We start from the raw sequence: 24,631 nt of genomic DNA, 5'->3' as shown, positions 1-24,631 counted from the left end.
CATGTGCCACTCTGCTTGCTGTGGTTCAGTCTCGGTTCCCTGCAAGCCTTTCCTTATCATTTTCACGGCATGCAACATTACGGTAGCTTTAGACACATCGAACATCTTGCTTCAGGTCCATGGGAGTGAGAAATATTGTTTGAAATAACCATCGCACCATGCTTGGAATTCGAATTCGCAGGAGTTTTTCTCTGTTCAAATGCATAGGACTTTGCCGGAACCATCAAAGCAGTTTGCATTATCCGTCAATACGAATTAAGAGGTATCGAATTATTGGGATCGCTCTGGATTATTTTTTCTCTGTCGGGGGTGTTGGAGTCCAGGCTTGCTCCATAAAAACTTAAAATGGAAACGTGCCTGCCATAGACTTCGTTGTAGTGGTAATCAGAATGCAGTAGACTCTACTGTATTCAGTAGGCAGGGATTTGACTGTATACATTACTTGGCAGCAAATACTGTGACCAAGAAGAAAAAGCAGGGTCAGATCATGGGGTCCCAGTGCTAAGAAATGTCGGCAACCAAATCAACCTCGTGAGTCCATTGTCTTCGAGTGCCCCGAAAAATGGCATTGCGTAACAGCCTACCACAAAGGCCAGCTTATGAATGGTGGCAACTTCATACACAGCTGCCACCTTTGCGATACGTTCGTTCAGACCCCTAACGAATTGAGTGAGAAACCATGCAGCAATCTAAGTTTCATTTGCCATTACACATTGGTTCTAGGAGTAGGTGGTGGTGCTACAGGAAAGCAAGTAAACAAGCAAGTCCGAAAAATCCACTGACAACTGTACACTATTGCTTTGTTCAGAGCTGGAGTGCTAACAACACTGCACAACTGATGTATCTTCCATGGATTTTTTTTCAGAGCAAGGAAAACAAACTGATTCTCACCTCCATACTGGATCCTGACCTTTGCTGCCACATCTGGGCTGACGTTGGTTGCCAGCCAGTTGCGCACTTTTGCATGAATTTCTTGAGCCTGCATGTAAAATTGTGAAGAGTGAGCACGCTCCCTCACACTCAGGTTTTGACAGATGTGCGACTGCATCTGTAGAACCTGATGCTTTAAGAAAGCAAAGGTTTTTCACAGCCAAACCTGAAACTGTAGAGCAGGTGAAAGTGTAAGACACTTCTGCACCTGAACAGCATCAAACACACATGATCAGCTCCTACAGTAAGAAACTGGCACTTTACGTGCCAAAACCATGATCTGATAATAGAGTTATAGCTCAGCAGGTTTGCGGGCCAGCAGGCCCAACAGGCGAGCGGAGATGGCAGCAGAGCGCTACACGAAAGTAAGTTTTAGCTCAGTGATCCCACAATGTACCGAGCAGAGCCCTTTGCTGTGCCACCAGTTGAACAAGGTTGCGGTTACTATGAAAAGGTCAGTATGCGCACTTCAGGTTCTCAATCGCGGTCATCCACTTTAAGTCGTCGCCAATTGGCCTCGTTGCTGAAACCTCTCACAGGATACAGAAGTCCTCTTCAGTGGTGAAACACCTCCAAGACTTTTTCACCTGGAGGCGAGCCAGCGCCCCGTTTTGAAGATGACACAGATTGCTGCTGTTCGTGCGGGTGGTTGCCATGTTTGTTTCGCAAAAGTGCTGGTCCGCTGGGTGCGCACCACTGGGGAGAAGATACCAGCGAGCGAGCGGCCCGCTCCGTAAAAATGCCGACTGCCCCAATGTAGTGCCCATGCACAGTCGCATCTCTGCTCGCCTGCTGGGGCCGCTGGCCCATAAACCCTCTGAGGTATAACTCTCTAACAAGGCACACTGCAGTGCGGACTCCACATGAATTTTGTCCACCCAGGGTTCTTTAAGGTGCACCTAAGTCTATGTACACAAGCACGCATTTTGAATTTGTCACCTCAAAAGATGGTAAAACTCATGATTTGTTTCACATTTGAGAAATTGAAGCCTCATACCACAGTTATGGATTTGACAGCTATCTCAACAAATAAAAAAAGCAATAAAAAAATTCACACCAGCATTCCAGGGTGGGTCACATAGCAGGCCTCTCCTGACATGCAAACATTGGTTCTGGTCAGATGTCAGAAGGCACTCAACGCATGCACATGTTTGCATGTGCTGGTTCTTGCTCTGTGTTTGTTGCAGCACCTTTAGAAACTAACTATTGATGACTGCACTTAGCAGCCTAAAAGTGTGTGGGCAGCACATTTCAGCAGCACACTACGCACTTTTCAAAGGCACAAAGCACCGAGACACTGGCAATATTTTCTTGCCATACTGGAACAGGTTGAATTTTCTTTAAACTACGAAGCTTTGCTTACAAGAAACCCATGTGGGTTTCTTTTGTAACTTTGTGCTACACACAGGTGCATGTCTATTTTTCCTTTCAACAATGTTTTCTCCGCATGTGTTTTGTGGAAAGTGAATCTGAAGATACTGCTAGTACCGAGAAGGAATGCAATCTGCCTTCAGATGATCAGTAAACATCCTCTGATTAGAGTACTGGAAAATAAAGTGACAATGAGGACTAGCGAAAACGGTTCTTGTGGCGATTGCCTATGTCATGATGGCTGGAGACTGACTGGATTGTACAAAAACCCCAGGAATTAAGAACATTTTCTAAAACAAGTTTCTTACTATGCATTTCTTCATACGAGTGCTTTCTGTATGGCATCCAAAATGTATGAAATAGTTTCCGACTAGAACAACAACAAAGGGGGTAAGTTCCTATACTTGGTATTACACAGTGCACTGAAATTGGATCCCGCCACTTTTCTAAAGTACAAGCTCACTAGACCGACTCGGCATAAACATGCTTTCACGCTAGAGGAATTTCTTTGTAACAACAATACTTATTTCTTTTCATTCTTTCCGCGAGCTGTGGGAGAGTGGAACTGCTTAAACCCTGCTATTACTGCCCAGCCCACACTAGAAACATTTACCAATCATCTATTAGAAGCAATAGCAATCACAACTTAGTCTTTTAGTTATTTTATTTTTTTTCTCTTCTGCAAGAGCAACTGTGTGAAGACCAGCGTGTTACTCAATAAATGAAAGCATCCATGTTTTTCTATGCTAACTCCTTGTTTGCTCAGTGTTTGCTACTTTTTTGATGACCATATGCCCACTCCTGTAATAATCCCAATCGGGATTGACAGTATTGTGAAATAATAAATAAAAGTTGACGACTTCCAAAGAGTTAAACAACCATGACAGCCACCTGCACACATCCTGTCAGTTAGTCATCCCATTCAGCAGTCTTGGAAGTTCATGGGTACCTTGAAGCACCTTTTAACAGCTACAAAACGACTTGCGTATAAAAGGGCACTTGGTTCATTACTCTCCTTGTACAAGAATTGTGCAAAAATGTTTTTTTATTATAGTGGAGTGCTGGCTACTGATTCCAAAATACATGCGTGCATGACGCAGGATCTGCAGTAAGCATGTTTCCTTGCCCAACATAATCAAGCTTGCAACATGGACACTAGCTCAGTAATTAACACCTCAGGCTCTCAGCTACACTTAGGGGCTGTGGCCTGGGTTCAAGCTCTACGGTTGTACAAATGTGCCTACAGGTTTTTCCTGAATTCTTTGATTGTCAATGACAATAGTATGCAGATGCATCACCTCTGAAAGCACTTAGTACAATTGCACGAAGCAATTTCACGAAGACAGACTGGGCGAGGTGGTTAATCAGACTGAACAGTTTATAGCCCTGTAACACAAGTACAAGTTATAGGGCACACAATGCTCTTTACCAACAAATAACTTATTATGAATATAAAAAGAAAGCTTATACACAAAGACTCGTCTCTATTTTGGAATAGGAAGTTGTATATTGTGTAATCTCCATGCTAAAACAAACTTCAAATTTCAATTTCGACAGCCAGTGGCACTTTTAAGTAAGCTACGAATAAAGTTCATCACACCACACCATCACTGGACTAGAGGCTGCTTCTTTCGGGTAGTATGAGCCATTGCAATGGAGCCACTTAAGGCTTTCACCTTAAAGAAAGGGGAGGTGGCAATTGCCGGTCCCACTTCGACATTCCTCTCGCCAATCAGGTTACAACTGAATTTAACCCACCTCGTAATGGGTTGTGCGTAATCTCTTTAGCAGAGTTGTTAACTTTAAGCAAGCACCCAGCACTCTTTCCCATCATGGCTCTCTGTCTTTCCTATTACCACGCTCTTAGCGATTCCTCACTACATGGGTGCCTCTAATTTCTCAGAGTCCATAGGGTGCTCTTAGAGTACCAGCAGTGATACGTGCACCGGCAATTTACAAGGAGCGTTTTTGTCGAATTCTATACCATCACTACGTTGGCCTCTACGAGCTTTCGACGACTGGGCTGTTCTCCCTTTGGGAAATTCTTGGTACCATCTCCACGCAGGTCAAAGCCCGCAGGAAAAGTTCTTGCCATTGTGGGTCCTTTGCTTTAGGCATTTAGACCTGACAAAAGGGCACACGAAATCATCGCCCCCCCACTTTTCGTGACAGTGTCCTTGCTCCTACATTCATGGGTAGGGATCAGTAGGTAATTAACCCTGCATCCGAGTGCTTCTCGCACAGTCAACTACCGTGCAGAGCGGGGAGCTGAGAAAGTGCTTGTATACTTTAGTGCACCACGCCACCTATTCTGCACGTTTGAGGGACGATCAGTGTGCATATACATGCGTTACTTTTTAGCCAGTAAAAGTCGTTAATTGCTGTATAGTGCCTACAGCATGCTCACCAGTACAGTAACCTCGGTGCAGTGTGGTGAACTGGGAGTTGTGTCTTTCTTTTCTTGCTCTCACTATAGGATGCTCTCAGTTGTGCAATGTAAGCACAGTGTATACAATATGTGACTTTGGGCAAGATAATCAGCACTTTTGAGCAGGCACAATCGGACCACATGCACTGCACCCAAACAAGGCAAGTAGGTGGGCATCTGAGCCCCCAGCATAGAGTATCAGCGAGATTGCAGCCTGATAACGATGATCCCTTCATGCTTGTGCAAAAGTGGCACATAAACAGCACACCACTTGCGGGCATCTGCTAAAGGTGTGGTATTTTCTCTTTTCTGCAGTTTGGTTTCGGTTTTATAAGTGAAGTTTTCGGGAATTCATTGCACTGCAGAAAGCAGCATAAACGTTTTAGAAGTCCAGAACTGGTTATGAACTTCTTGAATGACAGTCTTCAAGTCCTGCATGAGGATCCATCATTTGATTCACCGCCAAGCACATTGCCTCAGCTATGTGCCAGTAACACTATTGCATGTAGATGCCAACGTGTGCGGTGCCGAATCGCACAAAAGTGATTGACCAAGAATATTTATTTATTTATTTCAAGATTACTGCCAGCCTCTGGTTAGAGGCCTTAAGCAGGAGTGGTTACATACATGACGAACAAGACTGAGTACAAGGTGTGAAGCGTGAGCAAAATGAAATAGCACTGAATTTGAAAATATAAGCAGCGTGTCATTTGTGAAAACGTAGCAATTAGCGCTAAAAATGTGAAATTATTCCAGAAGAAAATGTAAACTACTCTTAGCGCCAAGTTCACAAACACTTAAGAGACAGAAAAACTAAACTAGAATAATATAAGCATACCACGCGTGGTAAACGATTACAGAACATACATCCTGTCAGACAAATATAATGTGGTAGTGTGTAAAAATGTGTAGCCGTGGCAGAAGCTTAAGCAACGCCTCAAGTAACCAAGCTTCTGCATGGCTTTCTTTTCTATGTATGACACGTGCTCATTCCATTTTAAATCCGAGCTGATAACTACACCCAAATATTTATAGCTTGTCACGCGGTCTAAAATTTGCCCATCGATCGTATACCGGTTGTTTAAAGGGTGTCGTTTCCGCGTCACGGTCATCGCTACAGTTTTTTTCGCATTGATTTTCATTTGCCATGTGCTGCACCATGATTGCACTGTAGACAGCGAGGTATTTAATAGCGATTGGTCAGCGGGACTACGGATTTCTTTATATAAAACGCAATCGTCAGCAAACAATTTTATTTTAACTGGCAATTCCTGTGCAATATCATTGATGAAAATTAAGAAAAATAAGGGCCCAAGCACTGATCCCTGTGGGATTCCAGATAGTACAGGTCTTGAACGTGAATGTGTTCCGTCTATGTTTACAGTTTGTCGTCTCGAAGTAAGGTATGCTTGAATCCAAGAAAGAAGGGACTCATTTTTAAGTATAGGTTTCAATTTTGAAAAGGCTCAATGTGGTCTATGCACGACCAGCAGGCTCCAACTGTTCTTAACCTACTTTTTTGTAGCTTTTTGCTTATAGTTTATTTGTTAACTGATTCATTTTCACAACATTTTTTTTTCTCGAAACTCTGTACATCCGGAACTTTTTTTTGCTGTTTATATAGCTTTGAGTTAACAGGGTTTTACTGCACTGTAAAAACAAATTTGCAGCCTTAGAACTGAGAGACGAAGATGACATAGAGCTAATGAATGAAACTAACTAGGTTCACTTCAGAAGTGGCAACAGAAATGGGAGGTAAGGCACCAAGGCAACCAGTAGGCAAACTCTCAAGTAACGAAGGGGCTATTAAAGAAACAACAGAGAATGAAAGTGTCAAACTAAAAAGACCAGATAGAATTTGTGGAACTGTCAAAATTGATCAACAAGGAGAAAATAAGCAATATTTTAAATTATAACATGAGAATGACTGAGGCAGCAGTAAAAAATGGACACAGCCTGACATCAGAGTGAAGAAAACTTGGCATAGGACAAGCGGAGATGTATGCCCTAAAAGATAAGCAGGGTAATATCAGCAATCTCGAAGATATAGTAAATGCGGCGGAAGAATTCTATACCGACCTGTACGGTACCCAAATCAGCCATGATACCTCCATTCGAAGAAGTAATGAACATGTTACAGAGGCTCCTTGTATAACTAGCGATGAAGTTAGAAAAGCCTTGCAGGAAATGAAATGGGGAAAAGCGGCAGGAAAAGATGGACTACCAGTCGATTTAATCAAAGATGGTGGAGACATAATGCTTGAAGAACTAACGGCCCTTTATATGAACTGTCAACTTCAAGGGTCCCAGAGAACTGGAAGAATGCAAACATTATACTAATCCACAAAAAGGGAGACATTAAAGAATTGAAAAATTATCGGCCCATTAGCTTACTTCCAATATTATATAAGATATTCACTAAGATAATCTACAATAGAATAAGGGCAACACTGGACTTAGTCAACCAAGGGAACAAGCATGTCATCAATCAGGTGATCAAGAAATCTACAGAGTACAATCAGCCTGCCTATATGGCTTTCATCGATTACGAAAAGGCATTTCATTCAGTCAAGATAACAGCAGTTATAGAGGCATTATGTAATCAAGGAGTACAGGATGCTTACGTAAATATCTTGGAAAATATCTACAGAGATTCCACAGCTACCTTAATTCTACACAAGTAGGAAGATACCTATAAAGAAAGGGGTCAGACACAATCTCTCCAATGCTATTTACTGCGTGCTTAAAAGGAGAATTGTAGCTATTAAACTGGGAAGGCTTAGGAGTAAGGATCAACGGCGAGTATTTCAGCAACCTTTGGTTTGCAAACTAAATTATGGGGTTTTACGTGCCAAAACCCCTTTCTGATTATGAGGCACGCCGTAGTGGAGGACTCCGGAAATTTCGACCACCTGGGGTTCTTTAACGTGCACCTAAATCTAAGTACACGGGTGCCTTCACATTTCGCCCCCATCGAAATGTGGCCGGGATTCGATCCCGCGACCTCGTGCTCAGCAGCCTAACACCATAGAACCTTTGGTTTGCAGATGACATTGTTCTGTTCAGCAATACTGGGGACGAGTTACAACAAATGATTCAGGACCTTAACAGAAAAAGTGTAAGAGTGGGGTTGAAGATCAATATGCAGAAGACAAAGATAATGATGAATAGCTGGGCAAAGGAACAAGAGTTCAAGATCGCCAGTCAGCCTCTAGAGTCTGAAGGAGTACATTTACCTAGGTCAAATATCACAGGAACCCCCGATCATGAGAAGAAAATGCACAGAAGAATAAAAGTGGGTTGGATCGCATACAGCAGACATTGTCAGCTCCTAAATGGAAGCTTACCATTATCATTGAAAAGGAAGGTGTACAACCAGTGCATTTTACCAGTGCTGACACATGGGGCAGAGACTTGGAGACTGACAAAGAAGTTTGAGAACAAGTTAAGGACCGCGCAAAGAGCTATAGAACGATGATTGCTAGACATAACATTAAGACACAGAAAGAGCAGTTTGGATCAGAGAGCAGACATAACATTAAGAGACAGAAAGAGCGGTTTGGATCAGAGAGCAAACGGCTATAGCAGATATTCTAATTGACATTAAGAGAAAAAGATGGAGCTGGTTAGGTCATGTAATGGGTAGTCTAAATAACCGGTGGACCATTAGGGTTACAGAATGGGTTCTAAGAGAAGGGAAGAGCAGTTGAGGATGACATAAGACTAGGTGGGGTAATGAAATTAGGAAATTTACGGGTGCTACAGTCAAATCTCGATATAATGAACTACGTAGGACTGCCAAAAACCGTTCGTTTATTTGAAATATTGTTGCAATGAAATACTGGCAGTTATAAGCCAGTGGACAAGCCTAGGAATGAAAATGACGTACCTTGGCAGTAGACACATGTGCAGACAAGCATACTCTCAAATAAAAATATTTCACTCACTTCAAAGCTGCTTTATTTGAAGAAATCATTGATTTTCTTCAGGCATGTGCAGCACGCATGACCGCTTAGGAATGAGTCTACATATTCCACTTTACGCAATACCTCATTGGGTAAGTCATTGCACCAAGTGATGAAAGTGCGGACTTTGTTGATGTGCACTAAAACATCAATGCTCGACACGAACTCATCTTCTGTGTTCAGTGACCCACAGTTGTCTTCCTTCGGGTCATCCTCATCACTGGAGACATTGCGAACGCAGTTAACGATCCCTTCAGTTGTCAGGTCCGCCGCCATTAGTGCTGCACTGTCGCTGTCCACGTAGTCGTCGAAAAGAGACACGGTGGGCAGCAGTTCCGCAACCTTGGTCGACAGGTCTCCTGTGTTGTCAGTCACCTCCAGGCCATCTTCAAGCTGCATAGGCGCTTTGACAAGCCCTGCTTTTCGCCAGCAGTTAAAAATGGTGGATGCCTTCAAGTTCCATCAAGCCCCTGTAAGCATTTCAGCTGCCTGACGAATATTGACTGCAGTTGGCTGTTTTAGGTGGAGGTTGATAATCAACCGCTGCACAAGGCACTTACGAAATTCTGCTTTCACACTCTCTACAATGCCCTGGTGTAGGGGTTGCAGCAAGGACATGTTTGGCGGCAGAAACTCCAAGCGAACGTACACCAAGCGAACATTCACAATGTGAGCAGAGCAGTTGTCAGCAACCAGTAGAATTCTTCAGCCATCCCTCCCCATTTCGTTGTCGAGTTCGATGAGCCACTCGGAAAAGAGTTCTTTGGTCATCCAGGCTCGTTTGTTGGCACGGTAGTCGTACAGTAACAAAATTACATTTTTCATGCAGCGAGGCTTCCTGTACTTGCCGGTGACGAGCGGTTAAATTTTCTTTGCGCCTGTTGCATTATAGCAGAGCAGGACTGTCACGCGAAGATGCGACTTCTTTCCTAATTTGCACTGCTGCCCTTTGAAGTGCATCGTCCAGTCTGGCAGGAGCTGATAAAAACATGCGGTCTCATCTGCGTTGAAAATATTGTCTTCATTGTAAGATTCAGCCGCCTCTAGAAAACGATCATTGCATCAGCAATCCGCGCCTTCTCTGTCAGCAGCCTTTTCCTCACCCGAGACTACTTGCCAAGTTATTCTATTCCTTTGGCGGAAACTAAAAAGCCAACACGCACTGGCATTGAACCTAGCTATTTCAAGTGCATCGGCAAATTCGCGCGCTTTTTATTGGAGCATTGGGCCAGACACGGGAACGTTTTGCAGTCTGGCAGCTTTGAACTACGTGAGAACAGCTTGGTCCACATTTTGAAATTTTCCCAGTCGTAGCCGTTTCCTCGTGGGAGCGAGTTGAGATTCCCGGTAAAGCTTGACAATCTTGCCTCAGTCTTTCAAAATGGTCGTGACGGTCGAAGGGGCAATGCCACGCTGTCTGCACACATTTACTTTTTCCCAGCATCGATTTCCTGCAATACTTCCAATATGTCCTGAAGCAAAAACTGGTTTTGTTTGTTCTTGGCGCCGTCGCTAGCTGCATTCATTGTTGGATCTCGTGCAAACATCGCCAAACCTTTGTCGTGAAGTTCTTGCTGAAGTTTGCGGTGAAGTAGTTGGCACTTGACACTGTGATAATGATGGCTACTGCACTCGTGGTTTGTTTCACGCGAGAGTTGCGGCGCTGTTACTTTGAGCCGAATTTGAGCATTATTCTGAAATATGCGCTGTATTTAAATTCGTAGTTATGAAATATTTTTACATTGAAAATATAGGATATATGGCGATGATCTTTTAACATATTTTTAAATTTGAGAAATTCGTTAATGTGGGGTTTGTAGTAATGAGATTTGACTGTAGTTGTAATTGGTTTGCGCAGGAAGGGGGTAATTGGAGATTGCAGGGAAAGGCCTTCATTCTGCAGTGGACATAGGATAGGCTGATGATGATGAATCATTTATTGTGAGTTACCATTCCAGCATGATAATCTTCCTAGGGCAAACTGAAAATAGATATTATCGGTGGGACATGACGGTTCTTCAATGCATTCACTGTTCCCTAGTGCTGCCAAGACAGACACTGTCGCCACTATGGTCCCCATGGGGTCAGGAGCATTCTTGCTGACCAGACAAATTCAATTTATTCAGTGAGGGCCAATTTCAGGATCGAAATTAGTTTTGGCCCATATAAATGTATGGGTGCTGGTCAAGCCCTCGGCTGGCTTTAATATAAGCAAAAGACTGAATTGCTAGAAGCCTGCTATACAATGATATGAGCTCACCTGGTCAGGAGAAGCAGTTTTCCCAGTACCAATGGCCCAGACAGGTTCATAGGCGATGACAACCTTAGTCCAGTCCTTGACTTGCGCTACAAAGAAAATTTATTTTACTATATTTGACATCAGTTCTAGCATTTGGCAGTATGCAACACCTTTAGAATCACTCTTTAAGAAAAACTGCAAAAATTATATGTAGTATAAAGTTCATTAGAGCATACACACTCAAACAAGACACTTTGAGCAGATACTAGCATGCTCACAGTATCGTATGTCACAAGCACATCACACTCGTCATTCCTTTCGTGTGGTAGCACATGTACAGTAATTTGCTGTTTGAAATCCATTACGAGCTCTGCCTGCGACAAAACTACACTGCACCTCCTTTCTGTGCTGCAACAATAAGTTACCAAGGGGTGCCTCTAATACTGAAATTTTGCCTCGGCAGTAATGTAACAGGAATAAAACTTAATTTGGCTGGTGCATCTAGCATACAACTTACAGGTCAGCATACTCACTCATTAGGACAGTGGCATTGTGCATCCGCACTGATTTCACAGATATTGGATAGAGCACGAGTGAGTGACTAAATGCATGATTGGGCATGAGTATGAGTGCCGGGGAGTTTTAGTGGCCCTGTATAACAGGAGTGAGAGCCAGTTAATGCAAGTACAAATGAAAGTAGGTGACATCGACTGTGTGGATAAGCGCTGGTGAGTGTAAGAGGACACGAGTATGAGCATTATCATGGGTACCGGTAAGTGTGAGTGAAAGCGAATATGTACACAAGTCAGTGATGTGCGAGGGCGCGAGAAGGAGTGTGAATCAGCCTGAAAAACTATTGGCAAGTAAGTATGAGCAAGTAGCCGCTCACTGTGCAGACCTAAGATACAAATTCTGTTCAGAGTTGACAGTGGTGCATTTGCCATTGCGTTCTTTTGTTGTTACCAGCTACAGCGCATCATGCAGTGAGAGCCTTCCCTAGCTCAGCATTCTCTAAAGCGACAATAAAGAGTAATTCTAAATTGCTTTAGACTGATAAATTATGCTATCAATGTTATTTTCTTCATTTTGAGGTGGTAAGTTGAATAATAGAAGAGAAAGTGAGGGATGAAGAACCATTTTTGGAATTTGGCACTGATACCATAGCATCGATGTCAGGGTGACATTACAGACTGCAGTTTTTTTTTTTATGTGGTCTGTTGCGGGTTCAGTAAAATTTCTTAAAACTTCTTAAGTTCAGTCTTTGGCCCTTCAAAAGTACAATGTAGCGCGTTGTTACGAATAAAAACATCAACTAGACTCGAGATGATGCCGTCAAAATCTATCTCATCACGGCAAGCTGGTGAAGGAACTTCGAGGCAGCACAGCCACCCATTTTTAGTTTTAGAACCTCTTCAGGCTTACCAAACTTCATCGCATGATAAGAATGCCATTTCTGGCATTACGGAAGCTTCATTAACTAATACTGCTCAAATCATTTTTCTCCTTAGTGTCCCTTTAAGAACCTCCGTGTGGAAACGCTTCACAAGTAAACCTTGCAGCCTCAGCAGCTAAAGTTATGCATGAAGTCAGCCAAATAACAGGGGCAACATACATGCAATTGCCTTGGTCTGCCGGTAGCACACTTCCTCGGTCTTGTTGGCCTCCCTCTCCTCCAGCAACTCGCCGATGCAGGCTATGACACCGAGACCAGATTCCAAGGCATGCTTCACTTTTTCACCAATGAGCTGGGACAGACAAAGCAGACAGTGCAATGATTACATGGCCTTGCATCAGACTATAAACAAATGCAAATTGTGGGGAACATCATCGAAGATTATTATCAAAGTTAACCACTATGCATCGGGTCCACTCTGGTTCTATGCAAATCATGCTTCAATGGAACAGCAACAATGGCTGAATTGAGCATGCAAAGTACCAAAAGAAATTTTCAGCTTAAGTATATAATAAATAACAGCACCTTAAATGGGGAAATAGGAATAAGCATGAAAGACAGAAACAGCTCTGCTACATTCTTGCCAGGGTGTCTACCAAGTTGTCATTTCCGAATTCCCCGAGTTTTCCAGGTTTTCCCCGAGTGACAGAACTTTGTTTTATGTCAAGGCGGGCTGACGCCATGTCGCCCGATGCTGTCACTCTCTAATAAGCATGCTAAAAAATAAACAAAAAGAATCCCATTTCAATAGTAAGGAGCAGCGTTTATTTTATTGAAAAAGGAATCAGGAGAGAGGGGTTAGTAAAATCCCAGCACATAAAATATCTTTGAAAACAAAACATAAAACTTATTGCAAATCGAGTTTGTTTATTCTCAAATAAGATTAAAATGACATGAACATAGAAACAAATATTTTCGAATATACCATTCAGTCACGAATTATAAGCGACTGTCGATACATAAGTGAAGCATAGATGGTGCTTGAGACTTCACTGAAAGCAAATCAAGGTGGCAGAATAACTCTGAGCATTTTATGAGTCATCAGTACTATAGAGTAAATAAATATTTGAATATTGCAAAGTCAGTCATGCTACATTTCTTTATAAAAAGGATTAAATCCCCCACTCGAATTCAAGAAAGGAAAAAGTATATTTCAAGGCTGCTACCAACATGCCCTATGTCAAACGTCACGTAAAACACAGTAGTGCCTTCACCAGAGCAGTACTCTGTAATGATACATACCACTCAGAAGTAAAATGGAAGTAATTTGGGTTATCATAACGTTCAATTTACCCTAAGCTTAATGTCTGCTCTATTCCTTGCCACCACTGCACAGAAATGGCAAAAATAGGTCGCGTCCACAAATGTGGATGCTGCAACTGAAGGGGACATGGGCTACTTCTATAAACTGATAGCAAGCTCATTGGTATGAGGCCCGAACATTGTTACAAGTGAGATTCTGTCTCGACAGCTGGTGTGTCAACCTCAACTGCCCTGACATACCCTCAGCCCGCGCACAAAGCCTCAGTGTTGCGTTTAACTACTTTAAAGAATTTATTTTGGTTTGGATAAGGGACAACTGCATTTTGGCATCAGCCACTACTTTGTTTTTTGAGCTCAAGCTCCTTGGAAGAAGCGGCAGCATGGTTCCTATCCCAGTCCTTCTGCAATGCCCAGGTAGCACACAAAGTCTTGAAAACGTCGTATTAAGGGATTCAACGTCTGAAACGGATTTTTGACCAAAATCGACGCATCAAAGACGTTCCAAACAAGATAGCTTAAAAACGAGGGGTGAATACGTTTTGATAACGTTGGAAGCCAGACAGCTTAAAAACGAGGGGTGAATACGTTTTGCAAACGACTCAAAACGCCACCGCCACGCCACGGCGCGTCAGCCTCTTTAGCGGCTTCTACAATATTCAACAACCCATCAACGCGATCCAACCTTGCGCAAGGTGGCGATACCGTCGTCAAATCATGTGACCAAGGTGGCCACGTGATTCGTAATACCGGGCAGCCGGGCGAGCCGGAGCATAGTCGCGTCGTCATGGCGTCGTCGCGTCACCGCACTCGCATTGCGCTGTGGTGTGTTTGCGGCTGTTCTGAACGTGCTGCCGCTGCCCTTTGCTATGTAAGTGTTGCAGTGTTTTGCTGTCAAGAAAACGATATTCTGTGATCAGTTTCGGTTGTGCGGTTTTAATTTGGAAATCAGTAGTGTTTTCCAATTGTTATGTGATCAAGGCGGCCACGTTATTCGTGAAGCCGGGCATAGTTACGTTATCGCACTCGCATGGCACTATGGTCTGTTTGCGACTGTTCTGAATGTGCTGCCGCTGCCCTTTGTCATGTAAGTGTTGCAGTGCTTTGCTGTCAAGAAAACGACATTCTGTGATTAGTTTGGGTTGTGCGATCTGTTTGAGCCGGGCATAATAACGTTATCGCACTTGCATTGCGCTGTAGTATGATAGCGGCTGTTCTGAATGTGCTGCCGCTGCCCTTTGTCATGTAAGTGTTGCAGGGTTTTGCCGTCAAGAAAACGACGTTCTGTGATTAGTTTGGGTTGTGCGATCTGTTTGTGTAGTTTAATTTGGAAATCAGTAGTGTTTTCAATTGGAGGGCGTGGAGTGGAGGGCACTAATCAGCTCTTCAAGTTCATTGTCATGTTATGTGAGGCGCCTTTTCACTGACGCTGTAATTAAGGCGTTAAGGGCAGTATAAAGACGAAAGTTAGAGGGACGAAATCGTGCCTGTGTGTCCCTAGCGTCGGGGTCGGCCGCTATGCGTGATCCTAACAAGAAAGCATTTTGCAGACTGCGAAGAAAGGCGGCAAAATTTCTGTCTGTGCGCACCTTGCCGATCTCCGCAATAGAGCCATCATCGTGGTATTTTAGTCTCCCGTTTAGCAAGAGTGTTGCAGACAAGGAAACTGGTTCAAACAGGCTTTTTTTTAATGATTCACTACTAGTGCGGTATCCCAAAAGGTGAGGTCAAGTGCTCGCCCTATTTTCTTCCCTCGCGCTACAGCGCACTGACAGAATTTTGCGTGCACCATACCGTGCTTTTATCGTTTGCGCTTCAGGTTCTCGATTGTGTTTTCGCCCCCTTTACCCACGTGATGGGTATTTCATGGTATTACCGGGTACCACATGTGTCCATATATTGTGTCCAATATATGAAACGGCCAAATTAGATTTTATTTGACGCCTCAAATGGTAGTAATGTATTGAGTCCCTTGTAGCTTTGTGCTTGTTATCAATTTTACTATTTGGCGAATGGATACAGCATGTACGCTGCATAACTCGCTTGTGCATACTGCATACGTGAGTCGAGTATGCCCTTGGTATAAAATAACTTGTATGCTTTAGGTAGCACGATTGTTTGCAGTTTGGGACATGTGTCGGAATGTACGCTGTGCGCCCTTCGCGCTTTACGGCGGCCTGCAGAGTTCGTGCGGGTGCCATGTGTGCGCATGGAGTTCGCGAAGCGCTCTCGCAGTTTTTTTTTAATATATATATATAAATGTGTTCTGTTCGCGCGCTTCGCACAACAGGGCATGTCGCAGTTCTTTGTCCTTGTGCAACACATTTTCCTAGCGTACGTCTGTGCATAATTTGATACCGGTTTCACACGGGGCTCTTTTAGCCGCTATCCAGCCCGTTACAAATCTAATTTCTCGGTCGTGATGGCTCCTCTGCGCAAGCTACGAGAGTGAGCCAGTCGCATCGATAATTTCGATCCGGATCAGGCTTGATCGCGATCGAGAGTGGTCGTGTGACACCGGTTTTACACATGGCTCCCACATAGGGAACACTAAGTTCAATGCTACTGAGTGAAGAGCAAGTGCATATATATGCCAGTGGTGGTATGTGGGCAAGTCTTTCTGGTGAAGCCAATACTTTTGCATTCAAAACATTTCAATTACCAGCGTAGTGCATCAATGTGTCTACTTCGACAAAATCGAGCACCAGTGCAGATATCTGAACATACCTGTCCAGGGCAGCAAGTGTGTCTAGTCCAGGGCAGCAAGTGTGTCTAGATTGAAACCACTACCAGCATGTGCGGCAGTTCTATTTCCAGCAGCGGGACTGCACAATAATCAGTAGGGTGCTCTCAAGCTGTTTATCTATGAAGCTCTGCCTGGACTGTGTGCCAAATATTTTTGGACGTGAAAGTGGGGGTCAATTGGTAAACATCAGTGGAACTGCGCCTGGACTTTGTGGCAAATGTTTTTGGATGTGAAAGTGTGAGTGAACTGGCAAAGAAATTGCTCTGGGCTACATGTGTTAAACGTTTTTCTCATTCAGAGTGCTTTTTTTTTACTTTAGGAGACTGGAAATTTGCGCAAAGTGTGACATGTCAGTGTGCTAATTAATGTATTTGCTGGTTTGCAAATTATTCGTTGCAACTTTATTTTTGCCAGAGAGGTACAACTTTGCCTCTTGTAAAGGGCTTTTTAGATAAAACACTTACTATTTATTATGACCATTGCTTCCTTTGTTACACAAATGCAGCTTCCAGTGCATTCCAGTGTATTTCCATGTTTATGTAAGTTTCTAATATGAGGCTTGCATATTAATTTCTCACGTTCTGGAGTGGCAAGATGCAGCATTACTGTCTCATCGTTCGCTGTACTACAGTAGTGTTCACTTGTTGCACTGAATGTATAAGTATGTTTAAGTATTCTGTACTAATTTCACTTTATTGCTTTTTTGTTGTATGGTTATTTTTTCTCCCCATTACCTTCTTTGATATATCCTAAAGGCAATATTTCCAATTTTGCATTGTTCCCATTTTTTTTTATTTCTGTCACAGGATTGTTTTATGATGGTATGCGGTGGTATTTCTTTTTGTGCTCTTTTCAAGCTTCTAGATGATTGGTAACATTGCTTGGAGGCAGTTACCATACAATTCACACTCTTGCATTTTTCAGTCTACTTCTTCCATTCGCTCCGATGTCACTTCTGCATAACTCTAGTCCATCTAATAGCACGCGCACTTTACTATGATAAATTAGACACTTTAGTACACTCCAGGTTTTTCTGTTCATTTTTGTATGTGTACTTGGAATTTTGTTTATGTGCTAGTGAATGTTCACTTTCGAGTTCATTACGAATCCTTTCTGCGACTTTTGTCATTGTTGATGTACTTTTATTTCTATTTGCATTTCTCACACAGTTTTTTCGAACCTTGCATAAGTATTACATTTTAATAAAGTGTCCTTGCTTTGTCACAATGTTCTCATTTCATGCACTCTTGGCATGAAGGGCTTGGTCTGGCCACCCACCAAGACGTGGCCATTTGTTCTTTGCAGGATGTCATTCCCATTGTGGTTGTAAGCATCGTAGCTTACTAAAGGCGGTATTAAGGATTTATTATTCCTAACAGGCTCATTTCCGTGCGACTTGGTAGACGATGCACCGGCCATGCGGGGAACAGTGCTTAGCACTGCGCCATGGCTCTTACAGTCAACACCGACGCTTCTACTCATCTGGGGCGCGATCGGAGATCGTTGTTCGAAACGCCCGATCAGTTTCACCTCACGCGATTGGCCTAGGCCGTGCCAACGGGTGCGGCTGACGACGTCTGCGCGGCATAGGCCAGTCGCGTGAGGCGAAACTAAACGCGTGTTTTGAACAACGATGTCTGATCGCGCCCGTCACCCGCGAAAATTAGCTTCAGATGATCGTAAACCTTTCAAGACCGCTTCTAGACCAGCTTTTTGATAACGTCCTAAAAACGTTTAGAAATTGGTTACGAATAGTTTTGGCAAAGGGATTACTTGTGTCTTTCCCAATCCTATTCCTAGACCAGCTTTTCGAATACGTCTTGCAGACCTGTTCTAGATCGTCTCAAGAAAGTAATTAAGCCGGACATTAGCAGAGATATCCGACGCTTTCCCGCCGAAGTTCTCTCATTCGTGTCTTCTTTAACCCGTTTTTATCGTCTTGGATAAACGCTACGAAAACGTTACGTATCTCTTTTGTGCTACCTGGGTGCGTAGGTCCTTTCTGTTCTCAACCTCCTTCCGCCGCGCGCTTGCCCCAAAAGCATCCTCCTGGCCTTGTACAGTCAACGCCCGATTTTTCGGACACACTAGAGGCTCCGAAAACGTCCGAAAAATAAGGCAGTTAAAAAAAAATGAATGCATGTCTTTTACTGCCCTTAATGGCTCAAATCACTGCAGGCACATCCGAAAAGGCCTGAGACTACCCTTCTTACGCATATCGGTGCTCGTATTATGACAGGAGATTGCGGCTGGACTCGTGTATAATTTAGGAATACATACTTTGTCGCGTGACAATTGCCCCTTCCCACATTTGTTATGCTTCACCGCAATACTTTCACGTATGCTTCGGTGGGCAACAAGGCTGTATTGAGGCGAAGCTGACTTTTGGGAACCAGCATTATGCAACGCGTCGTGCTTTTCGCGTTTTGAAGCTAATTGCGAGGACCACAAAGTTGGAGTCGGTGCCATTGTTGACAGCGGCGAATTCTTTCAATGAAAAACATGGCGCCGAACGGCAAGAAGCTTAACGAACGTCAAAGCAGCTAGGTATAGCGTTTGCCACGGTGGTGGCTACGACTGCCAGCAGATCTGCATGCGAGAGCGCCGGTTCGAGGCTGCGACGTTATCAAACAGCGGCGGTGGTGGCATTGATTAATGCTGTTTCGGACCTGACAGCAAAAAGTCCGGCGAATCGGACGGAGAAGGGTTCTTGCGTCTGAAACTTCAGACCTTCCTATAGATCGACTTTATGAGGTCCGCGGTGGTGCCGCGAAGCCGTCAGAATTATCGGCCGTCCGGAAAGTCGGTCGTTGACTGTACACTGGTAACTCCTCCAGCCGACGATACGGCGTCAAAGGCGATTCGTTACGACCTCTCTATGTTGGTCGAGCCATCATTACCGCCACTTTTAATCTCTTTCAATAAAATTACAGCTAATTTTCCCTGATAGAAGCCCAAATTCCCCGAATTTTCCTTGAGTATTTGCAGACTATTCGAAATCCCTGAGAATTCCCAGTTGGTAGACACCCTGCACTTTAATTTCATTGTTGTTAATTATGAACTAGTACCAACTATATCAATTTACCATTCTCATGAATTAACCCCTTATTGCATCAATTTTGGTTTTCTTGTAAAAAAACTTACACAAGCCTTTCTTTAGGCCAGACATCCAAAACTCAACCAAAGCGCACCCGTTTTTAGTGACAAAAAAACAAAACATGAAACCTCGATTGCAACGTGCACCTATCTTCCATGACCAAAAAGAAAGAAAAAAAAAAGTACAACACCGCGTACCTCGTACTTTCATATAGAAATACTATTTTCTCTCATTTCGAAAAAACATTTATTCCCAATACACTAAAGTTGTGATGAATAAGTACACAAATGGAAGCGGCGTACCTTGCCGCCCAGATTTTCACAGCGCTGGTACGAGTCGAATGGGGCAATAGATCACTTGTCATCGCTATCAGACAACTCCTTATTGCTATCAACAGACCAAAGCCTTTAATTCTTGGTGCTGTCCATGGCATTCGAAATCCCGCACTTTTTAAAGGCCTTGTTGACCATGGCAGACTGGATCGTGCACCATGCATATTTCATCCGTCCAGCAAAGTTCTGCAGCAAGGCACGCTTCATTTTATTGGCAGGCGTGAATACGTGGGAGCCACTCACAAGCCATTCGGTGTAGAGCACCTGAATTCTTTCACTGGCTTGTTCAAACAAACATCGAGCGGATGGAGCTGCGATGTCATGCCGCCGGGTATCACGACAAGGTTGGTGTTGCATGCAGCCAGCTTGTCCTTGATGCGCTGGTCAAGGTGGCACCTGAACGCTTTGAGCACAAGCATCCCATGCAGACCGAAACTGCCGCCGTCTCTATTCTACCAAGCGTTATCAATCCAGTCAGCGACCAACTCCATGGTCCTCCAACCTTTTTCATTTGCATGCACAATCACAGCACTCGGAAACATGATTCCTTTCGGGAGCGTCTTCCATCTGAAGATACGAGGGCAGCTTGTGCCCATCTGCAGAGCAACAAAGTATTGCAGTGACTAGTTTTTTCGTAGCCAGAAGACAAAATGCGCACTTGCTTCGCTCCCTTCTTTTTAATGGTTGTGGTGGCAGGCATGTCAAAGTAGAGCGGCGTCTGATTGGCATTTCCAATCTGTCCGAAGTGGTAGCCATTTCTATGGTGCAACTTCAAAACATACCACTGAAAACTCTTGCATAATAAGATAAAGACTTGCAAAAAAATAATAAACACAACATACAAAGACGACAATACTTCCCCCCCACTCCCAAAAACGTTCTGGAGTACCTGGACACAATAGCTACATGCAAGTGTGGATCTGACAGTTGCATCTTTGTCATCTGCCGATTACCACCGGCACTAAGGGCAAAGGTATACACGTGGGTGCAGTGAAAAGCAGATGCCTATCACAGGCATGAACCAATAACACCGCTATGAAACAGTGGTCCTAAAGGAAAACATATTGTAACAGCTGCCTATATTTTGAACCAATGGAAAGATTAGGTTAGCTGAGAAAGAAATGTTCATGAGAATTGATATTTGGGCTAGTTGAAGGGGTACAGTAAAGCCCCGTTAAACCGTACCCGCTTAAACAGCAGTTTCGTTTTAAAAGTAGTAAAGTCAAATCCTCGACTCAGCAGCCATTGAACATAATGTGTTTTGTATCCGCATAAACCGCACCAGCTTATTGCATACGTATCAGTTAACACCCGGTTTTTCCACTTTTTTGTCGTGCAAACATGGCAGTGCGTCGTCTCTATCGGGTGGCCCGGCAGAACAAGCCTCAGATCAGAACGGCCTCCAAGCACCCTCCGTGTGCGCGTGAAGCCGCATCAACATCAAAATCATTTCAGCGCCGTGCCAGAGAGCAAAGGCTTGCATCATGCCGAAGCTCGGATAAAAAAGACACCGGGTGCTCAGCATAGAAGAAAAATTAGACATTGTTCGTGCTATCGAATGTGACACGAAGTCTGCGCTGGCATGTGACAGGGATCTGCTGTTGACTAGGGTGCGTGGCATTTGGAATGTGAAGAAGTTTCGCGGCAGCGCTGCTGCAACCGCGAAGAGATATCGGCTACGAGGTTCGACTTTTTGCCATTCTTGCCTATGTTGTTGCCGTAGTGTCGACTAGCGACAGTGATGTGGACGAAACAGAAAGCAACAGCACGGGCGCGATTCAAGCCTGACAGCTACAGAAGCTGTGCGTTATGTCAGCCTCATGAATGCAATCGTCGTAACAAGAACAGCACCCCGTAATGAAAAAGGCGCCATGCAACTTCTGCAGCGCTACCACCTGTGTGCATGGAGAACATGCAACGCCAACGAGGAATCTGCGATGCGAGTGTTTGTGAGAAGAAGGGGCTGGCTGAAAAGCTGGCTCGTAGCTTCAGTAAGTTTGAGGCCGCTGTCGTCGCTGCTAGGCCGTCGCGGCATCAAATTAAATAACTTTTGTCATGCAAAGTGAATAAATACTGCATGTCTTTTTCCCCTTTCATCGCACTCTCTCCGAGTTTCGTTTTCGACAGGTAAGTGGGCGATCTCATCCTATTTCGGTTAAGCAGTACTATCGTTTAGTACATACTTTTTGCGAGGTCCGGCCAACTATGGTTTAATTAGGTTTCACTGTACTGACAAAAATTTTGTGCTGCAAAATTTTAGGCCGTAGACTCCATAACTAGGGTACCTAGACTTATTTCCTCAAGAGTGCCACAAAGAATGATAAAGCTTTTTAGTAAACCAGTTCAAAATGTGCGTGTAGTGCAACAATGCTTTCAATGTAAGCAGGAGACTATCCACATCACTGTAATCTGAGGTGGCGGTCAGATGGTACCAAACTAAAGTGCCAGTCAGCTCGATGCAGTCATTGAAGGTTATATAACGACAATGTTGCTGAAAGCTGTCAAACTGGTCTTTGCAATTGTGTGCATTCTTGGAAGTTCAGGGGGCCCTCTCTCCCATTATTCAGTCAAGTGCTGAATGGACTCTGCTCTTGGCAGCACGGCCATACTGTGTGTCAGTACCTGTCAGTGGTGTCCACTACCATGAGACCACCACTGCAGGTTTTGGTGACCTGAATAGACTTTCGTTTCACGCCCAAAGCAGTGCCCAACTTAGTGCATGTTTTGAACAAGTTGCATTAAAAGGCAATGCTATTTTACGTTTCACTAGAAAAATTGAGGCTCCATAATGTAATTACCGGGTTGAGATCTATCTCTTAAATATATAAAAACAAGACAAATTTTGTGTCAGCACTGCTTTAAGACTTGCTTAATCGTTGAATTGCAAAATATAGGGCGGAGACAGACAGGTGAAGTTTGTAGTTGAAATCCGAGAAGAGCTAAAGAAAAGTTTATATATGCAATGCAAATTGGACATTAATTCTAAATGCATGCACACCAAACCTTCCACACTGCAGCAGAATTGCAGATAATGTTACATAACTACTAAGATTGCTCAGAAAAGTCTGGGAATTGCAAATTGCAGTGTCATTACATACCAATGAGATACATATTTGTACATAGACAAGTACACCTTCCTAGAATGATTATCAAGCTCATATTATTTAAAGACTCCCAATAGCTCAAAAATACGATCACCAAATCGCTCTTTGCTAAAACTGCTTTGCACTGTACTACCATTCCACAATACAAGGGCGGTGACAAATTTACCAACACGGAATTAAGTGAGTAAACACGAAACCGAAACTAATCTAATCTCGGGTTAACGCCCCATAACCTGAACTACAACAAAAGAATTAAGCAGCAGCTTCGAAAGAATGACATCGGTGTGTGCACTGCACCGTCTGCTGCCTACTATATTTAGAAAAGATGAAGCAGGCAGCACCGCGCGGGCTTCAATCTGTCAACCCGATTTCTGTCAAGGTCAAGTGGAGGTCAAAGCGGCTGACTGCTGTGAAAGGATCCACACACCAGTTAAACGAGTAGGCCAGTAGGCAAAAACCACCAACCTCATCAGCCTCCTTGAAGATGTGCCTGCGCTCCGAATGGCCCAATATGACCCACTGGCCACCGCAGTCCTTTATCATGCCGGCGCTGCAAGAGAAAAACACCGTACAGAGTACATCAGTTTCTACAAGTTCCCAAGTTTCTAAGAGCTCACTGGTCAAAAAACACTCTCAACATGAACGCAGATTTATAACGTAAGGAACTCGCCGCATACGCACGGATACAACAGATTTAATAAGACACCCAGCTATACGTACCTAATTTCGCCAGTAAAAGCGCCTTTTTCAACCTTGTAGCAATTTTGCGCTGCGAGGGCGACAGATGGTGGGAGCAAGCTCCTGCAGTAGTCCAGATACGGTGCTGGGCACGCGATAATCACCTCTGAAATAGAAAACACGCTGTTTGAAAGCGACTAGCACAAGGAACAGCGACGAGCATCACTTTCGCTTTTTCAAAGTTTTGACAGTGATGCTAACTTAGTAGAAGGTGCAAAAACAAGCAATAGATATTACGTTAAAATACGTAACCGCGCTTCAATGTAGGTTCTATCGTCGCAACCACCGGTGCAATACCGGAGCTCATCTTTCTCACCGGTGTTCGGGTCGAGACTGGCGCCTTTCAGAGTGTTGCAGATTTCCCTGATGGTGTTCTTGCTGCCGTTCATCTTCCAGTTTCCCCCAACGCAAAACCTGCGAGTGGACATGTTCGCAACGGGTACACTGTTTGTCGTTAGCAAAGACTAAACACGGCTGCCCTCCTGCAACTCTGTGCGGATATCAAGGCGATCTCGGAGCTGCTTTCCTGCCAACCGTCGAGCTGCTCGAGCGTTCGAAACCCTTCGAAATGCCGACAGCGCCGAGCGGACGTGACGTATTGCACGGGGCACGCGGGGCGTTTCGGCTTTCGGCGTCTTTCGTTCGGCTCAAGCCTGGCCCTTTCTGTTAAAGTTCACCGCTGTGCAAAAATAGCGCTAGTAGTATGCTAGTTTCTTGTTTCCACCCATCGCTTTGTTTTCAATCAAAGCTCTATAAATTTTAACATAGAGTTCAATATCCTGTTCCGACTACGGCGCTAACATTTTCTTCTTGCACCAGTGGTTGCTGAATGAAGCTCGATATAGCAAGCTAGTATCGGGAGTTAGTCGGTCGGGTGTTATAATTAAAGGTCAACTGCAACGAAAGCTGCAACCATGTAAAAAGCCCAGCTTCAGCTCATTTAGATATGAAGTTCCTCTCTGCAGAAT

The 24,631-nt window shown here is 44.0% G+C and overlaps 1 protein-coding gene across 1 annotated transcript in view; it reads right to left on the bottom strand.

Moving 5' to 3' along the window:
- Positions 1 to 24,275, bottom strand: part of Tpi (triose phosphate isomerase) — a 29,360-nt gene extending 5,085 nt beyond the window's left edge. The window contains exons 1-6 of the mRNA XM_075685972.1: positions 23,980 to 24,275; positions 23,646 to 23,769; positions 23,391 to 23,475; positions 12,546 to 12,678; positions 10,955 to 11,040; positions 892 to 979 (exon numbers count right to left, since the gene is read on the bottom strand). Of these exons, the coding sequence (XP_075542087.1) occupies positions 892 to 979; positions 10,955 to 11,040; positions 12,546 to 12,678; positions 23,391 to 23,475; positions 23,646 to 23,769; positions 23,980 to 24,091 (628 nt within the window). The 5' untranslated portion in view covers positions 24,092 to 24,275. The remainder of the gene's footprint in view (positions 1 to 891; positions 980 to 10,954; positions 11,041 to 12,545; positions 12,679 to 23,390; positions 23,476 to 23,645; positions 23,770 to 23,979) is intronic.
- Between the last annotated feature and the right edge of the window lie 356 nt (positions 24,276 to 24,631).

The sequence above is a fragment of the Dermacentor variabilis genome, chromosome 3, assembly GCF_050947875.1.
Source record: "Dermacentor variabilis isolate Ectoservices chromosome 3, ASM5094787v1, whole genome shotgun sequence".
NCBI lineage: Eukaryota > Metazoa > Arthropoda > Arachnida > Ixodida > Ixodidae > Dermacentor > Dermacentor variabilis.
This window is presented reverse-complemented; position numbering and strand designations above follow the sequence as displayed.